This window comes from Lynx canadensis, chromosome C1, assembly GCF_007474595.2.
Source record: "Lynx canadensis isolate LIC74 chromosome C1, mLynCan4.pri.v2, whole genome shotgun sequence".
Lineage (NCBI taxonomy): Eukaryota > Metazoa > Chordata > Mammalia > Carnivora > Felidae > Lynx > Lynx canadensis.
The window spans coordinates 116575137-116589070 of NC_044310.1; the positions used below are offsets into that span (position 1 = coordinate 116575137).

Consider the following 13934-nt stretch of genomic DNA (forward strand, 5'->3'; position numbering starts at 1 on the left):
TGGCCTGTTGTGGGACCTCCTGCCTGCAGGCGAGCCCGCGTGCAGCCGTAGAGGCCCAGCACAAGTATGGGCCCCTGCATGCTGGAACGTTCCGGAACAACAGAGCCTGGTCCTCCTCCCCCTCCCCCTCCCCCTCCCCCCTCCCCGCTATTTATTTCCTCTGCTCCTGCCAGGAATGTGAGGCCGAAGATGACCATTTACGTCTGTCAAGAGCTGGAGCAGAACCGAGCGCCCCTGCAGCAGAAGCGGGATGGCGGTGGGGACAGCAGTCTGTGTGGTGAGTTGTGGGCACCCCTCCCCAACCCAGGGCCGATTATAGGGGTTGGCAGAGTAACAGGAAGATGTAGCAGCAGCCTGAGTCCTCTTGCAGAGAACGTTGCCACTGAACCCATCTCACTCCGGCTTCGTGCAGGAGGAGTTTTTGTTCAACTTCCTCCTGGGATCGAAATGTTTTAAGGTGGAGGTCATCCCGCAGAACGTGTGGTCCAGCTTATTTCCTTCCTACCTGGGGAACAGGCCCAGGGAGGGGGTGTGTTCCCCCAGAGCCACTTAGCCACTTGTGGTATTGGGAGTGGGGCCTTCTGGCTCCCAGGCTGGTGACAGGTGACACTCAGTGGCCATATTCCCGCAGTGTGGCCTCCTGTGGTTTCCCCCAGCTGGATAAGTCTTTCCCGTGTGGTTTGGTGGCCGCACGAGGGCTGAGGAGCACCTCAGGGGCACGTGGCTCTTTCCGGTCGGCAGTCTAGTCTGGAGGCAGTTTGGTGAGAGGACACGGCTGAGGTCAGGCCCAGTGCCGGCCGTGTGGCCTGTTGGCCGTGTGGCCTCGGGCAGGGTACCAGGGCCTGTGCCGCAGCTTCCACATGTGTGAAATAGAGACAGCAACCCAACCCCCAGGGCGTGCGGTTTCAGCGAGACGAGGCAGGGAAGGGGAAGCGCTTTGCTTCTGGGCGCTTGCCAGTGTCAGTAGAGTCTGTGCTCTGTGTGTGTCTGCAGGGAGCAAGGGAGCACCCTGTGTGCCTCTGTGGGTCCCTCCAGATCGCTCTGGCCCTGTCCAAAGGGCTCCGTGTGCTCACTTATTTGCTTCTAGTAGGAACTGTTGGGAACGTTGTCTCACTGTGGGGGACCCTGAGGCACAGAGTGGGTAACTGCCCCAAAACGACAGCGTCGTACAAGGCAGAGCCAGAACCCAAACAGTTGGACCCCAGGAACTGGCTTCTGAGCCCTGGGTCTGGCGCCTGTATGCTTCTGGAGGATGTCTGGCTCCTCCCCCTGCTTTGCAACTGTCAGCCTGTGAAGGATGGATTTCAGCTCGTGGAGCTGACCCTGCACGTGCCCCGAGGCTCTGGGACGTGTAGAGATCGTTCGCGGCCTTGTTTCTCATGTGGCCGAGTTGGGATTTGAACCTGGGATTGCCTACTCTAGAGCCTCGTGCTTCCCCAGGCTGCCCCCACCAGACCCCGGATGAGAAGTGGCTTGGGAGGCGTTCAGGGGAGTGTCCCACTGATCCTGTCAGCCGCTCCAAGCACTCCTGGTGGGCACCACACTCAGCTGGGGGCAGGCAAGGCCAGCGACAAAAGGTTACAGCACAGGGTGCTGGCCTGCGAGCCGTCTGGGTGTTTGTGGCCAGCCTGATTTGTTGGCAGAGTGAACTCAGAAAAAGTGGAGCAGGTTCTGACGTTGGAAAGAAACACAGGTAGGTTAGAAGTGTTATAAAAAGGACTCCCATGAGAGAGGCTGGCATTTGGAGCTGCTGTCTGCACGGGAAGGGGCAGCACACAGCGGCCACCTCCTCTGCGGAGTCGGACGGCCAGTCGGCCTGTCTGACGTCCTGGGACGGCGGATCTGTTGCCCGGCTGGCACCCCTTCAGGGGGAGCCGAGGTGTGTGCGTTTGCACGTGCACGCACACACGCTTTTGAAAGAATGGGATCTCTGATCAGACTTTCTGGAACCAAGGGTTCCTCGGTTGAGGTAGGAGTTTGGGAACCTCTAATCTGGTTGTGCACCCTTCCCCTCACCCCTGAGCGTGTAGTCCACCGCAGGGAGCCCAGAATTGGCGCCTGCCTGGCTGGTTTGGGTTTCGAATAAGGAAGCGTTTCCAGCCTCGGGGTCACTGCTGTCTTCCAGCGGGCTGGTGACACTCCCAGCACCCCCCTTCCCTTTGTGGTCACAGTGCTGGAGCCGAGTAGTATTTGTGCTGCGGGGAAGGGCAAGGACGAGACTCGCCTGCTGTCAAGTGGCAGTTATCCTTAAATCCTGCTCTTTGCTCCCCCAAAGGCATCCAGTGGCCCCTCTGTGCAACAGAAAGGAAGGAAAGGGGACACAGGATTTCTCCTCTCTCCTGCGAGGGTGCATGTCTGGCCGCACGTCAGAATCACTGGAAGCTTGTTAAAATACAGAGTTGTGCCAGCTGTTCTCGCTCTAGCTCCCAACCCTAAATGGGTGTCACTGGGTGTGGGGCAGACGCAGGAATTCTACATTCTATGGAAGATCCCCCCAGGAGAGACGGGTACGGGAATGAGGACCCATAGCCTCGCTGCGGTTCCCCTGTCACTGGGCCGTGCAGGGGCTTTGTGCCTGTTCCAGCCAGGTCCTGGCGAATCAGTCTGGGCATGGGCATCCTTACAACCCAGTGACTGATGGGGGGTGGGCACAGGGGTGGGCTCCTTAGAAAGCAGGCGTGTGTTCTACAGAAGGCCCTGTCCCTCACCCTGCAGTGTACCACGCCATCTTCCTGGAGGAGCTGACCACCTTGGAGCTGGTTGAGAAGATTGCCAACCTGTACAGCATCTCCCCCCAGCACATCCACCGAGTCTATCGGCAGGGCCCCACCGGCATCCACGTGGTGGTCAGCAACGAGGTGAGCGCTGCCCAGCCCCGACTTGTGGCCCGGGTCTTGGGGCTGCGGGGAGGCACCCCCTGGGGCTTGGGGATGACTTCCATCCAGAGATGGCCGCTAAGTCTCATCCGCGTGCCACATGCCCTTGACTGCACCCGGAATGCAGGGGGAGAGAGTTCTGTGGCTCTAAATAGTTCTCTAGTATCCACTCCAGGCCCCATCCTCAGCCAGGCGCCATGCAGGAGCCACGGCACAGACTGCACCCCTGCCCTCAGGGTGCTTACGGTCAGGGCTGGAAGAAGTTGGGAGGAGGGTGGGTGGCGGTCCCAGGGGGCTGGGTGATGGAGAGGAGGATGCAGGTCGTGTGAGAGAACGGAGCCCTCCTGTGCTGAATGGTGGAGGCGCCGCAGCCTTCCTGGGTCTGTCCTTGGCCGCACAGACCTGTACACGGCCCAAGCGGCCGCTGGCAGAGGGCACACGGTGATCTGATCGCACTCACGGCTAAGGAGGGGGTTATTAATTAAACTGGTTTGCCGGGATGTTTAGGCATTCCTGCACACGGCAGAACAGAGCTTTCAGGCCTGTTCTATCCCGGTCCCTCCTCTTGATAATAACAGTAAGGAGTGTCGGTATTTATCTGCTGCTTACTGTTCTAAGTGCCCGTGTAGTGATTCGTGTAATCCCAACAGCTTCCTGTGAAGTGGGTAAAATGATCCCATTTCATAAATGGGAAACTGGAGGCACAGAGAGGCTGAGTAATTGCCCCAGGTCTCACAGCTGGTAAGGGGATGGGAACCCTGGTGTCTGGCTGTAGAGCCCAGCTCGTAGACAACAGGCTGTGCCACCTCCCCTGAAATGAGGCCTTTATAAACACAGTTGGGCTAATGGGGGCAGGGGGAGCCCCCTCAGCCCCCTGTGAGAACTCTGAAAGCATCTGGAGAGGACTGTAGGTGACATGGCACCCGAATGGTGGCTGGGAGTGCAGAGCAGATGTGGGCTTTGGGATTGGATGCGCGTCCCCACCTGGACCTTGCTGCCAGGAGCGGAGTGACCCGGGGCAAATTTACGTAACCTCTGTGAGCCTCAGTTTACACATCTGTAAAATGGGGATAAGTATACCCACCAAGGAGGTTGGAGTAAGGATAAAATGAGAAAATAGCATCAGGCACCAGGAGACCCCAGATAGGGGTGGTGAGAGCCCCCCATTTCATGGCAGTTTGGTCCTGGAGGTTGGCAAGGGGGCAGCGATTGCCTTCCTTTTGAACTCAAAAGCAATTCACAATTAGTATAAGTCAGGAAGTGTAAATCGGGGCGCCTGGGTGGCTCAGTCGGTTAAGCGTCTGACTTTGGCTTAGGTCATGATCTCACGGTTTGTGGGTTCGAGCCCGGCATCAGGCTCTATGCTGATGGCTCAGAGCCTGGAGCCTGCTTCGGATTCTGTGTCTCCCTCTCTCTCTGTCACTCCCCCACTCTCCCCCCACCTCAAATATAAACAAACATTAAAAAAAATTTAAAAAGTGTAAACCAGCTGGAGGCAAATGTGAAGGGTCCTTATCTTCCCCACTCTTTTCCTAGCAGAGTTTATGTTAGCTTGGAAGGGATTCTGCCAGACGACGTTTTGTGCGAGCGTCCGTCATGTGCCCGAGCGTTGTGTAGGTTGTGTAGGTGTGGGTTTTAAAAACACATGACAAAGATGGACGCCTGGCTGGCTCAGTGGAGCACGCAGCTCTTGATCTCGGGGTTGTGAGTTCAAGTCCCATGTTGGGTGTGGAGATTTCTTAAAAATAATAAAATCTTTAACACACACACACACACACACACACACACACACACACACACACACGCGCACATCCCAAAGGTCCAGCTGTACATTTTCTGCAACTTGCTGTCTTTGTCACCGGTTCAGAACTCCTTCCGTGTCATTACGTTCAAATCCAGTGCAGCTATTTTTGCACCCCCATTTCACAGATAAGATGAAGCCCAGAGTTCCCGACTTGAGCACTAACTTTAGAGTAGCCAGGAAGGTTGAGACACCCTGAGCGATGGACTGCTGTAGTGGCACGGAAAATGTGTCACTTTGCATTTCACAATGAATTTCTTTGGTGAAGACAAAAGCCAAGAATGTGCGGAACCCTTGCAATTTCACGGGTCCCTGCAGGAAGTTCCTTCCCCAGCTTGCCCTGTGCCCTCCAGAGTGAGCAGTTAAGCAAGTGAAGCAGAGAACAGAACTCAAAAGCTACCTCAGCTAAGTAGGCGATTCTTATTCCCCTGAAGTCTCCTTGCCTCTTAACCCTGAATCAATTGGAAACCTTTGGTTCTTAATTGCCAGAGTGCTGGAGGCAGCCTGGCCAGCCGCGGAGCCAGCCCCTGAGGTGCAAGGGCACTTAATTAAACAAGGGAGTTACTGATTAAGCCCAAGTGGGCTCTGCTTAGGGCTTTGCATGCCCAAGTGGCTGGGCCGCCAAGAGTCCTAGAGGGCACAGGCCAGTAGTATAGAATAAATGTACTTCATGCATCATTAGGCCCTGCAGGGAGGGGCAGGGGTCGACAGGTGGATGGATTTGCAGGATTTGGGGGGCAATAAAATGTAGCTTGAGTTTTTTAATTTGGAAAGGGGTTTTGCCATCGTGTTGGCTAGTCTATGTCTGTTGGGGGTATGTTTAAGTATATTTTTAATATTCTTTCTGTTGATATTGTGAAATATGGCAGATGTATGCTTAAGTGCCCGATACCTGCACTCAGGTTAGTGCCATATTGTGTTAGCCCCTTTGTGGGCTCCTTTCCTGTTCCACTCCATCCCTCCACCTGCTGGTCTGAATTTTGTGTTAATCGCTCCTTTGTTCCTCCTCAACATATTTAATTTTGCCTATTTTAAAACTTGATATAGGTGGAATAATAGCATATTTTTCCGTGACTTTCTTTCATTTCCCTGTATATTTAAAAAATTTTTTTTGAATTTTTATTTATTTTTGAGAAAGAGAGAGACAGAGTGCAAGCAGGGGAGGGGCAGAGAGAGAGGGAGGCACAGAATCCGAAGCAGGCTCCAGGCTCTGAGCTGTCAGCACACAGCCCGACGTGGGGCTTGAACTCATGAACCGTGAGATCATGACCGGAGCCGGAGTCGGACGCTTAACCGACTGAGCCACGCAGGCGCCCCGATTCCCTGTATATTTTTGAGATTTCACACAGGTCAGATGCTGCTGGAGGCCAGTGGTGCACTGAATGGTGTAGCATGATTAGGCCACAGTTTGTTCGTGCTTCTGCTGACTGACACAGGCACGGTCTCCAGTTAGCAGTTTCTTTTAAGTTTTTGTTTAAACAATCTCCACACCCAACGTGGGGCACGAACTCATGACCCTGAGATCAAGAGTCCCATGCTCCTCCCACGGAGCCAGCCAGGCGCCCCCTCTAGTTAACAGACAGCGCTGCTCTAAACATTCTCAGGTGCGCTTTGTGTGTCCACGTGCCGGAGTTTATCTAGAACCCCAGCCTGTAGGAGGAATGTCCTAGATCCTGCGGGCAAGTTTCATAAAGCGGTCATATGGCTGAACACTCCACCAGCAGCGGGTGCCAGTTTCCATTGTTCTACACCCTGGTTCTGTTCTTCTGTTATGGAAACGGCCCCATTTTACAGATAGGGCATGGAGACCAGCAGGAAAAAGGTTGACTTGCCCAAGGTCACTTGGTAGTTAATCAGAATGAGAACTGGAGAGACTTGGCTGAGTAATGCTTCCATTCCTGCCACTTTGTACACATAGGGGGTGGCGCTGTGTTTATATTGGTCCTCCTGGGACTCTGATATACGGAGGCTACCAATCACCAAGGTATTTTTTTTTTTTTTTAAGCACTGTAATTTTTTTGTCGTTGTTGCTATTATACACACACACGCTTCTGTAATGTGGCCACTGTAGGGATTGGAGGACCAAGTAACTAGGAGAACGCAAAACGAAAGCAAACAAACATGTAGTTCTGTATTAAATGTGCACATTTTGCTTCCCTGCCAGGCTCCTTTCTGTCCTTTCTGTTCAGTTTTTGTTACTTAAAATGGTAATCATTTTGTACATTTATCTTGTTTCATGTTTCCTTAGTAAGTGTTAGTGGAACCGTTCTCCTGCATTTGTGCAAACACAGTGACCGTCATTTCCGCCAGCTGTGGTGGCTTAGCTCTGTGTCCCTGAGGCTTTTCATATTAGGAAGTCCTTGTTGAAGGGACATGGTCTGTCTTTTGCCTTTCAGATGGTGCAGAATTTCCAGGATGAGTCTTGTTTTATCCTCAGTACCTTGAAAGGTAAAGCCCCCTCACCCCTTCTCCTGGCTGTGCCCCCTGCCTCCTCTCTGGGTAATAGGGTGAGTGGGGCCTGCCTGCGTGGTGGGTCCCTGGAGACAGCGTTATCTGGGGACATCATCTGGGGAAAAGGAACGCAGACTTCCTGTGAAGCCTTGCCCTGGAAATGCGAGAACTATTGAGATTGGCCCCCATAGTCTGTTCTGAAGGGGAAATCCTTGCCAGGAGATGTGTTCTCCATGAACTCCCTCACTCAGCCTGTAGGCCTGGTGGATCAGGGATCAGGGATCTGGGGCTGGGGTGGGACATGAAGGTTCCACTTGGGGAAGGTGTCTGAGAAGGAACTCGTGTGCCAGGAGACAGAAAGACTAGCTGTGACCCTCCTTAGGCCCGGGGCAGGTGAATGTATGAAGTATATCAGAATGAATGCCCTATGACCGGGTCACAGACTCTGGACTCTGACAGGGCCATTCCTTTCCCCCCTGTTCTCTGGATCTAGCCAGCAGCTGCCTTCAGAGAGCTGGGGGCCATAACACCCCGAAAACCACAGTTTGTTCAAAGCCTTCTTGGACATAGAGCCTTCAGTCCTTGGGCCCAGGGCTGTAGTAGAAAGGCTCATTGCCATGAAACATGTGTTAAAATGCCTGGTTTTGTTAGCACCCTTTGCTCTATGCATCTGTTTGGAGCCAATATCCGTGGCGGGACTCCTGCCGGTACACCCGTACCGTGCCCTCCCTCCTTCCCCAAGGTCATGCTGTCTTGCCCTTCTTCCTGTGAAATGTCCAGTGTTTCTATTTGCAGCTGAGAGCAATGATGGCTACCACGTCATCCTGAAATGTGGCCTCTGAGTGAAAGTCCAGCGTGTGAAGTACGGCCCCCACCCCACAGCCCAGTGGATTCCCTCGGATGTAGAAACCGCACCACTCTACGCCGCAGCCTCCCCTGGCGGGCTGTGGCTGGGAGGGACTTGGCCCAGTCCAGGAAGATCACAGCCCACGAACCAGCAGAACCCTGCGGATGCAGTCTCTGGTGTACGGAAAGCCAGCGGCTCCTCTCTCCCTTCCTCTTGGCCTCCAGCTTTTGAATGTTCCTCGTTCTTTTCCCAGCCCTGCTATCTTAAAGAGGCAAATGGCAGGGCCATCTTCTCTGAAACCCCTTGCTCCCTAGTTGGAGGCCAGTTCACTGAGTGTCTCGGTGCCTTCTGACCATTCCCCTGCCTCCCGGGAAGGCTGTGCCTCCCCCCGACCTTCACCTTTTCTGGAAACCGGCTCCGTGACCAGGACTGCTGACTGGATGTAGGTGGCTTGCCAGTGTTCTGTCTTCGTGTTGGTTCCCCTTCTCAGCGACCCTGGTGGGCATCTGTCTTTCTGCTTCTTGGATGGATCGGTGGGAAGGGGACTTTCTCTGTGCCTTCTGCTGCTTTCACCTTGACTCCGTTTCTAAGGACCTGCTTTTGCAGTGCCCAGCAATGGGCTCCTGTCTCTGCATTGGTGAGGTAGACACCACGATGCTTGTGTAGGACTGGCCACGTAGACCTAGGTCTGTGCCCTTGGAAGGAAGAAGGAGAGGATAGAACAACTATTTTTCAGGTACGTTCTCACGAGTATGAAAGGGATGAGAACAGAATGATATTTTGCTTGAGCCCCTTTTATGTAATTTTATGCCCTAAGCAATCATGGGTAAGGAAGATTAGGAAATGAGTATTCGGCTGTATGATCAGATGACCTTGATGGTCATGATAGCAGGCCCTGTTGGATGGACTTAACCAGGTCCCATTTAAAGAAGACCTTGGCTGACGACTGCCAAACTTAACAAGTTTCCTAGGGTTCATCTTTTCTGTGCGGCCCCAATTTAAATGTTTGTCTTTTTTCATGCATGGAGGGAGTGTTTAGGGCATTTTGCCTGCATTGGAGTGGTCGGATCACGTTTGTTAGTGGCTTAATTCTGGGGAACTCTGATTATCAGTAACCAGTAAACTCAGCAATTAGGCTTTGTCTTGCGTCTGTTTCCCGGCACGCAGTGATCTATACTCTTCGCTAACTTAGGTTTAACTTTCAGAGCATTGAGAAGCCCTATGATCAATGGAGCAGGAGTTTACAACTTCTAAAGCAGAGCTTTAGGAGATTATAGCGCTGGGGTCAAAGATGATCCGAACTGGGTAGACCTTGCTTTCCAGTTGGGGAAAATGAAACCTAGAGGGGCAGAGCCATCTGCCTGATAACACACAGTGACAGGGCGATGATATAAACTCATTATATAAATCAAGACACTTCTCAGGGTGAAAGGGGCTCTCTAAGTAAGAGTTATGTTGGGACCACAGGTGGTATGGTGTTCCTACAGAGTAAAACAGGCTCCTGATTCCTTTCCTGTTTTGGGGGAGGGGGCGGGAGCAGGTAACAGCTTTATTGAGATATAATTCACATTCAATACAGTGTACCCATTCAGAGCATACCGCTCTATGGTTCTTAGTAAATTCACAGAATCAGCACATTCAATTTTAGGACATTTTTCTCACCCCCAAAAGAAACCCTGTTTCTTTTAGCGATCACCCTCCCACTTTCCCCCCAGCTCCCCTTGTTTTAGGCAACCACAAGTCTCCTTTCCATGTAGATTTACTTATTCTGGACATTTCATGGATATGGAATTACAGTGAGTGGCCTTTTGTTACTGGCTTTTTTTTTTTTTTTTTTTCTCTCGCGTAATGTTTTCTGGGGCATCTGTGTTGAACATGTATTCATACTTCAGTCCTTTCTATAGTTGAGTAGTATTTCATTCTCTGGATAGATGTGTCACAGTTTGTTTATCCACTCATTAGCCGATTGATACGCGAGTTTCTACTTTTCGGCTGTTTCGAATGATGCTGCTACGAACATATTTGTACAGGTTTTTGCGTACATAATGTTTTCATTTCATTTGGGTATATACCTAGGATGTATACCCTACATACACCTTTCGCCAGGGCGTATACCCTGGCGTTGCTGGGTCCTACGGAACTCTATGTTTAACTTTTTGAGAAACTTCCAGATTGTTTTCCAAAGCAGTGGCACCATTTTAGCCTCCCACCAGCAGTGTAGGAGGGCTCGTTTTTCAACAGCCTCACCAACACTTGCTGCTTTTTGATTAGAACATTCTCTAATGGGTGTCAAGTGGTATCTCACCGTGGTTTTGATTTGCATTTCCCCAGGGACTACTGATGTTGACCATCTTTTCATGTGCTTATTGGCCATTTCTATGTCTTCTTTGGAGAAATACCTGTTTAGATCCTTTGCCCATTTCTATTTGGGTCACTGGTCTTTTTTTATTGCTGAGTTGCATCAGTTCTTTGTATATTCTAGATACAGGTCCTTTGTCAGCTCTGTGATCTGTAAAACTTTTCTCCCATTCTGTGGATTGTCTTCACCTTCTTATGATGTCCTTCACAGCACAAAAGTTTTTAATTTCGATGATGTCCAAGATCCCCTACTTTCCTTGCTTGTGCTTTTTGTGCCCTATCTGAAAAACCATGGTGTAATCCAAGTTCAAGAAAATTTGTACCTATGTTTCTTTTTAAGAATTTTCATAGTTTGAGCTCAGTAGTGGCCTTTGATTCATTTGAAGTTAATTTCTGTACATGGTGTGAGTAGAGGTCCAGCATCACTCTTTTGCCTGTGGGCACCCAGTTGTTCCAGCACGAGTGGTTGACCTCCTCTCCCGTCCCCAGCCCATGTCTGGCTCCGCCATTTTTATAACGGGCTTTCTGTTCTCCTCTGAGTGTCTCACCCTTACTCCCCCTTAACCTCAACAGGACGGGGTCATATTGTGCTCTGATACTCGGTGGCCTTTCTTGGTGCATGTTCTAACTCCACACATTAGTCCTAGGGGAAAGTCAGGACCAGTCATTTCCTTTTTTGAGGACAGTGAGCCACAAGGAAGTGGAATAATTTGCCCAAGGTCACAAGAGTCAGGACTAGACCTTTGGTCTTCTGACTTCCAGCCTTTCAAGGGGTCTGTCAGTCACTAGACCTAAGTGATGCCACTCCCTAGGCCAAGCGATGACAGCCTCGATTTTAATTATTTAATTGTGGCAGACTCCTTTTTATTTAGTTCCAAATGGGGGTCTGATAAAGATCTGTTACCTTAAGTTTGCTGTTAGTGGAAGCTTCCATTTTCTGGAACCCCCCACTGCTGTCTGTGTTTGTTTGTTTTTAACCTTCTCCTTTTTTAAAAGATTTTATTTTTAATATCTACACCCAACGTGGGGCTCGAACTCATGACCCCGAGACCAAGGCCCCACTGCCTGAGCCATCCAGATGCCCCTTTCACTTTCTCCCTGTGGTTCTAGTGGAGTCTTGTAGCTTGCAAAGAAGTAGGAAATAAATACGCTTCTTAATTTGGCACTAAAATGTTTCAGCTGCTTGGTTTCGACAGCTTGTCCTCCTTCCTTGGAACTCAGATGAGCTAGCTGTCCATTTTATTTTTTTCATTTCAAAGCAGAGAAGCCATAGCTTCCCACTCCTGTCCACTCTCTTTCCCAAGGGCTCTGAGGCTAGGACCTGGGCCTGGGGGGTGGGGCAGCCCCTCCCGGAACTGTACCCACAGGCCCCCCCCACCCATGATTCTAGGCTGTGGCTTCTCCACGGCAGCAGCAGTTTTTAAAGGTGCCCCCCCCCCCCCCCGAAGACAGAAAGGATCTCCTCAAGTGCTCAGTCCACCATCTTGAACCAGAAGCTTCGAGTTGAGGTCCTTATTCTTAGGCCATCACGTTTCTTTTTCCATTTGCAGGGTTGTGATAAATCTTTTCCTGTTTACCAGGTTGCACCTTTAACTTGACGACACAGAGGGAGAACAATAGGATTCTCAGGGAAAAAGGGACGGATGGAAAGAGCAGGATAGGGGAGGGAGCTTGAAGCCTGGGGCTTCGGGTCCTAAGCAAAGGCCAGACAGCGTCCCTACAGACCTCCTTCCCCGGGCAGCTTGTGGCCCCTTGGGAAGAGCTTGAACCTAGAGGGGGGTTCACTGGGAGCACACTGGGGCTGGCCGAGCAGTGTGTCACAAGTTTCCAAGTCCAGTGTGGCTCCGGGGCCTGGCCTGAGTGACCTAAGCTCTGAAAATCATTAACGAGTTGATGAGGAAAATGGAAAACCTGTGCTGTTGTTGGTGGAGCAGAGGGAGTGAGCCCGGAGGCTCTAGGAAGGTGAAAGAGCAGAGCATGAGGGGTGAGGGTGGTGGCATGACAGTGCCCGAGGTGCAGGAAGAAGTGGAAGGCGCAGGGGGGCGGGAGCCAGGGCCCCCAGACCCTCGCTTGGCCTGAGTGTCTGCCTGTCTGGAGTCGTGGGCGGCTCCGTCGTGAGGTGAATGTGAAGGGCGGCAGGGCTTTCCCTTTGTCCCCTACGTGAAGTCCTCGGCGGGCCAGTAACGGGTCGGGGCACGCATCCTGGTCGCACAGGGCACCACCAGTGCTCCTGCTCAGGCCGCTGTGTGCGTGTCTTTTTTTTTTTTATTAAATTTTTTTTTTCAACGTTTATTTATTTTGGGGACAGAGAGAGACAGAGCATGAACGGGGGAGGGGCAGAGAGAGAGGGAGACACAGAATCGGAAACAGGCTCCAGGCTCCGAGCCATCAGCCCAGAGCCTGACGCGGGGCTCGAACTCACGGACCGCGAGATCGTGACCTGGCTGAAGTGACCTGGCTGAAGTCGGACGCTTAACCGACTGCGCCACCCAGGCGCCCCTGTGTGCGCCTCTTTAAGAAGGGTTCCCCGGCAGCCTGAGCCCAGACTCTGTGCTGGCCAGCGCCACGTCTACACTACCGATGCGTGCACGCGCGCGCGTGTGTGTGTGTGTGTGTGTGTGTGCGCGCGCGCGTGCACTCGCGCGCATGTGCACACGTGGGTCCCTCTCCTCGCCCCTGTATCTGGCCTGAGTGCAGCTCTGGATATTCTCAGCTCAGCTGGATGTGGGGGTTGATGCTCTTGCTTTTAGATCCTGTGTGGCACCCTGGTTCAGATTCTGATGGAACCGGTCAGGGGTAAAGTTGCCCTACTTGGGGGGAATGCACACCCTAAGTCCACCTCTTCCGGGGAGGGGAGCAGTGCCGGCAGCTGACCTCTGACAAGGACCCCCGAAACAGGGCTCATGGAGTCGGTCTGCCACACAGCTGCCTCACGGTCACATGTTCTGTATGATACCATCAGTCAGGCCGGCTGGGAGGAGATGGTTGGACTCCCTTTACCCCCTGGGGGCAGGGCAGTGGGTCTGCGAGCAGCAAGGTGCTGGTCAGGCCCCCCACCCAGGGCACCCTGCGAGCTCCTTGAAGCCTCCTCTGAGTTCTCCAGACCTCTCTGCGAAGCCTTCTCTCGTACCATCCTTCCCCCTCCTCCCGTGGGGGACAGCCAGTAGCTCTGAGTGGTGGCACCCTGGCCAGTGGCCCAGCGCTAGACCTGCCATGCCCCTCCTGCTTTAGTGGCCGTCTAGGGGCAACGTCCCCGAGCAGTGGCTCTTGGAGAGGTGGGTTTGCTGCTCTGTGCAGGGCAGCTGACTCATCTAGCCCTTTATGGAAAAACTTTGCCAACCCACTGAGGAGGTCAAGCTTTCTGTTGCTTTCTGTCCCCACCGGAAATCCCATTAAGTAAGGACTCTCAGACAATAGTAACAATAAAAAGTACTTAACTTGTTTTGAGCTTTGAGGCAAGAGATGTGTTTGGCTGAGCAGTGCTGGTCTCCCCTGCCTGTCGCTCCCTCGCTTGTGAAGGGTTCACCCCAGCCGTCTGGGTTTTCCTTCCTCTTCCTGGCCGCTGGCCTGCTCCTGGAGACCTGGTGGGCCTTTGCACCCT

The 13934-nt window shown here is 52.5% G+C and overlaps 1 protein-coding gene across 2 annotated transcripts in view; it reads left to right on the forward strand.

Moving 5' to 3' along the window:
• The window catches only part of TFCP2L1 (transcription factor CP2 like 1), a 58221-nt gene extending 48042 nt beyond the window's left edge, over positions 1–10179 (forward strand). For both annotated transcript variants that reach the window (XM_030327062.1, XM_030327063.1), the window contains 4 exons: positions 174–277; positions 2716–2858; positions 7074–7125; positions 7924–10179. In XM_030327062.1, the coding sequence (XP_030182922.1) occupies positions 174–277; positions 2716–2858; positions 7074–7125; positions 7924–7970 (346 nt within the window). In that variant the 3' untranslated portion in view covers positions 7971–10179. The remainder of the gene's footprint in view (positions 1–173; positions 278–2715; positions 2859–7073; positions 7126–7923) is intronic.
• The last annotated feature ends 3755 nt before the right edge of the window (positions 10180–13934 follow it).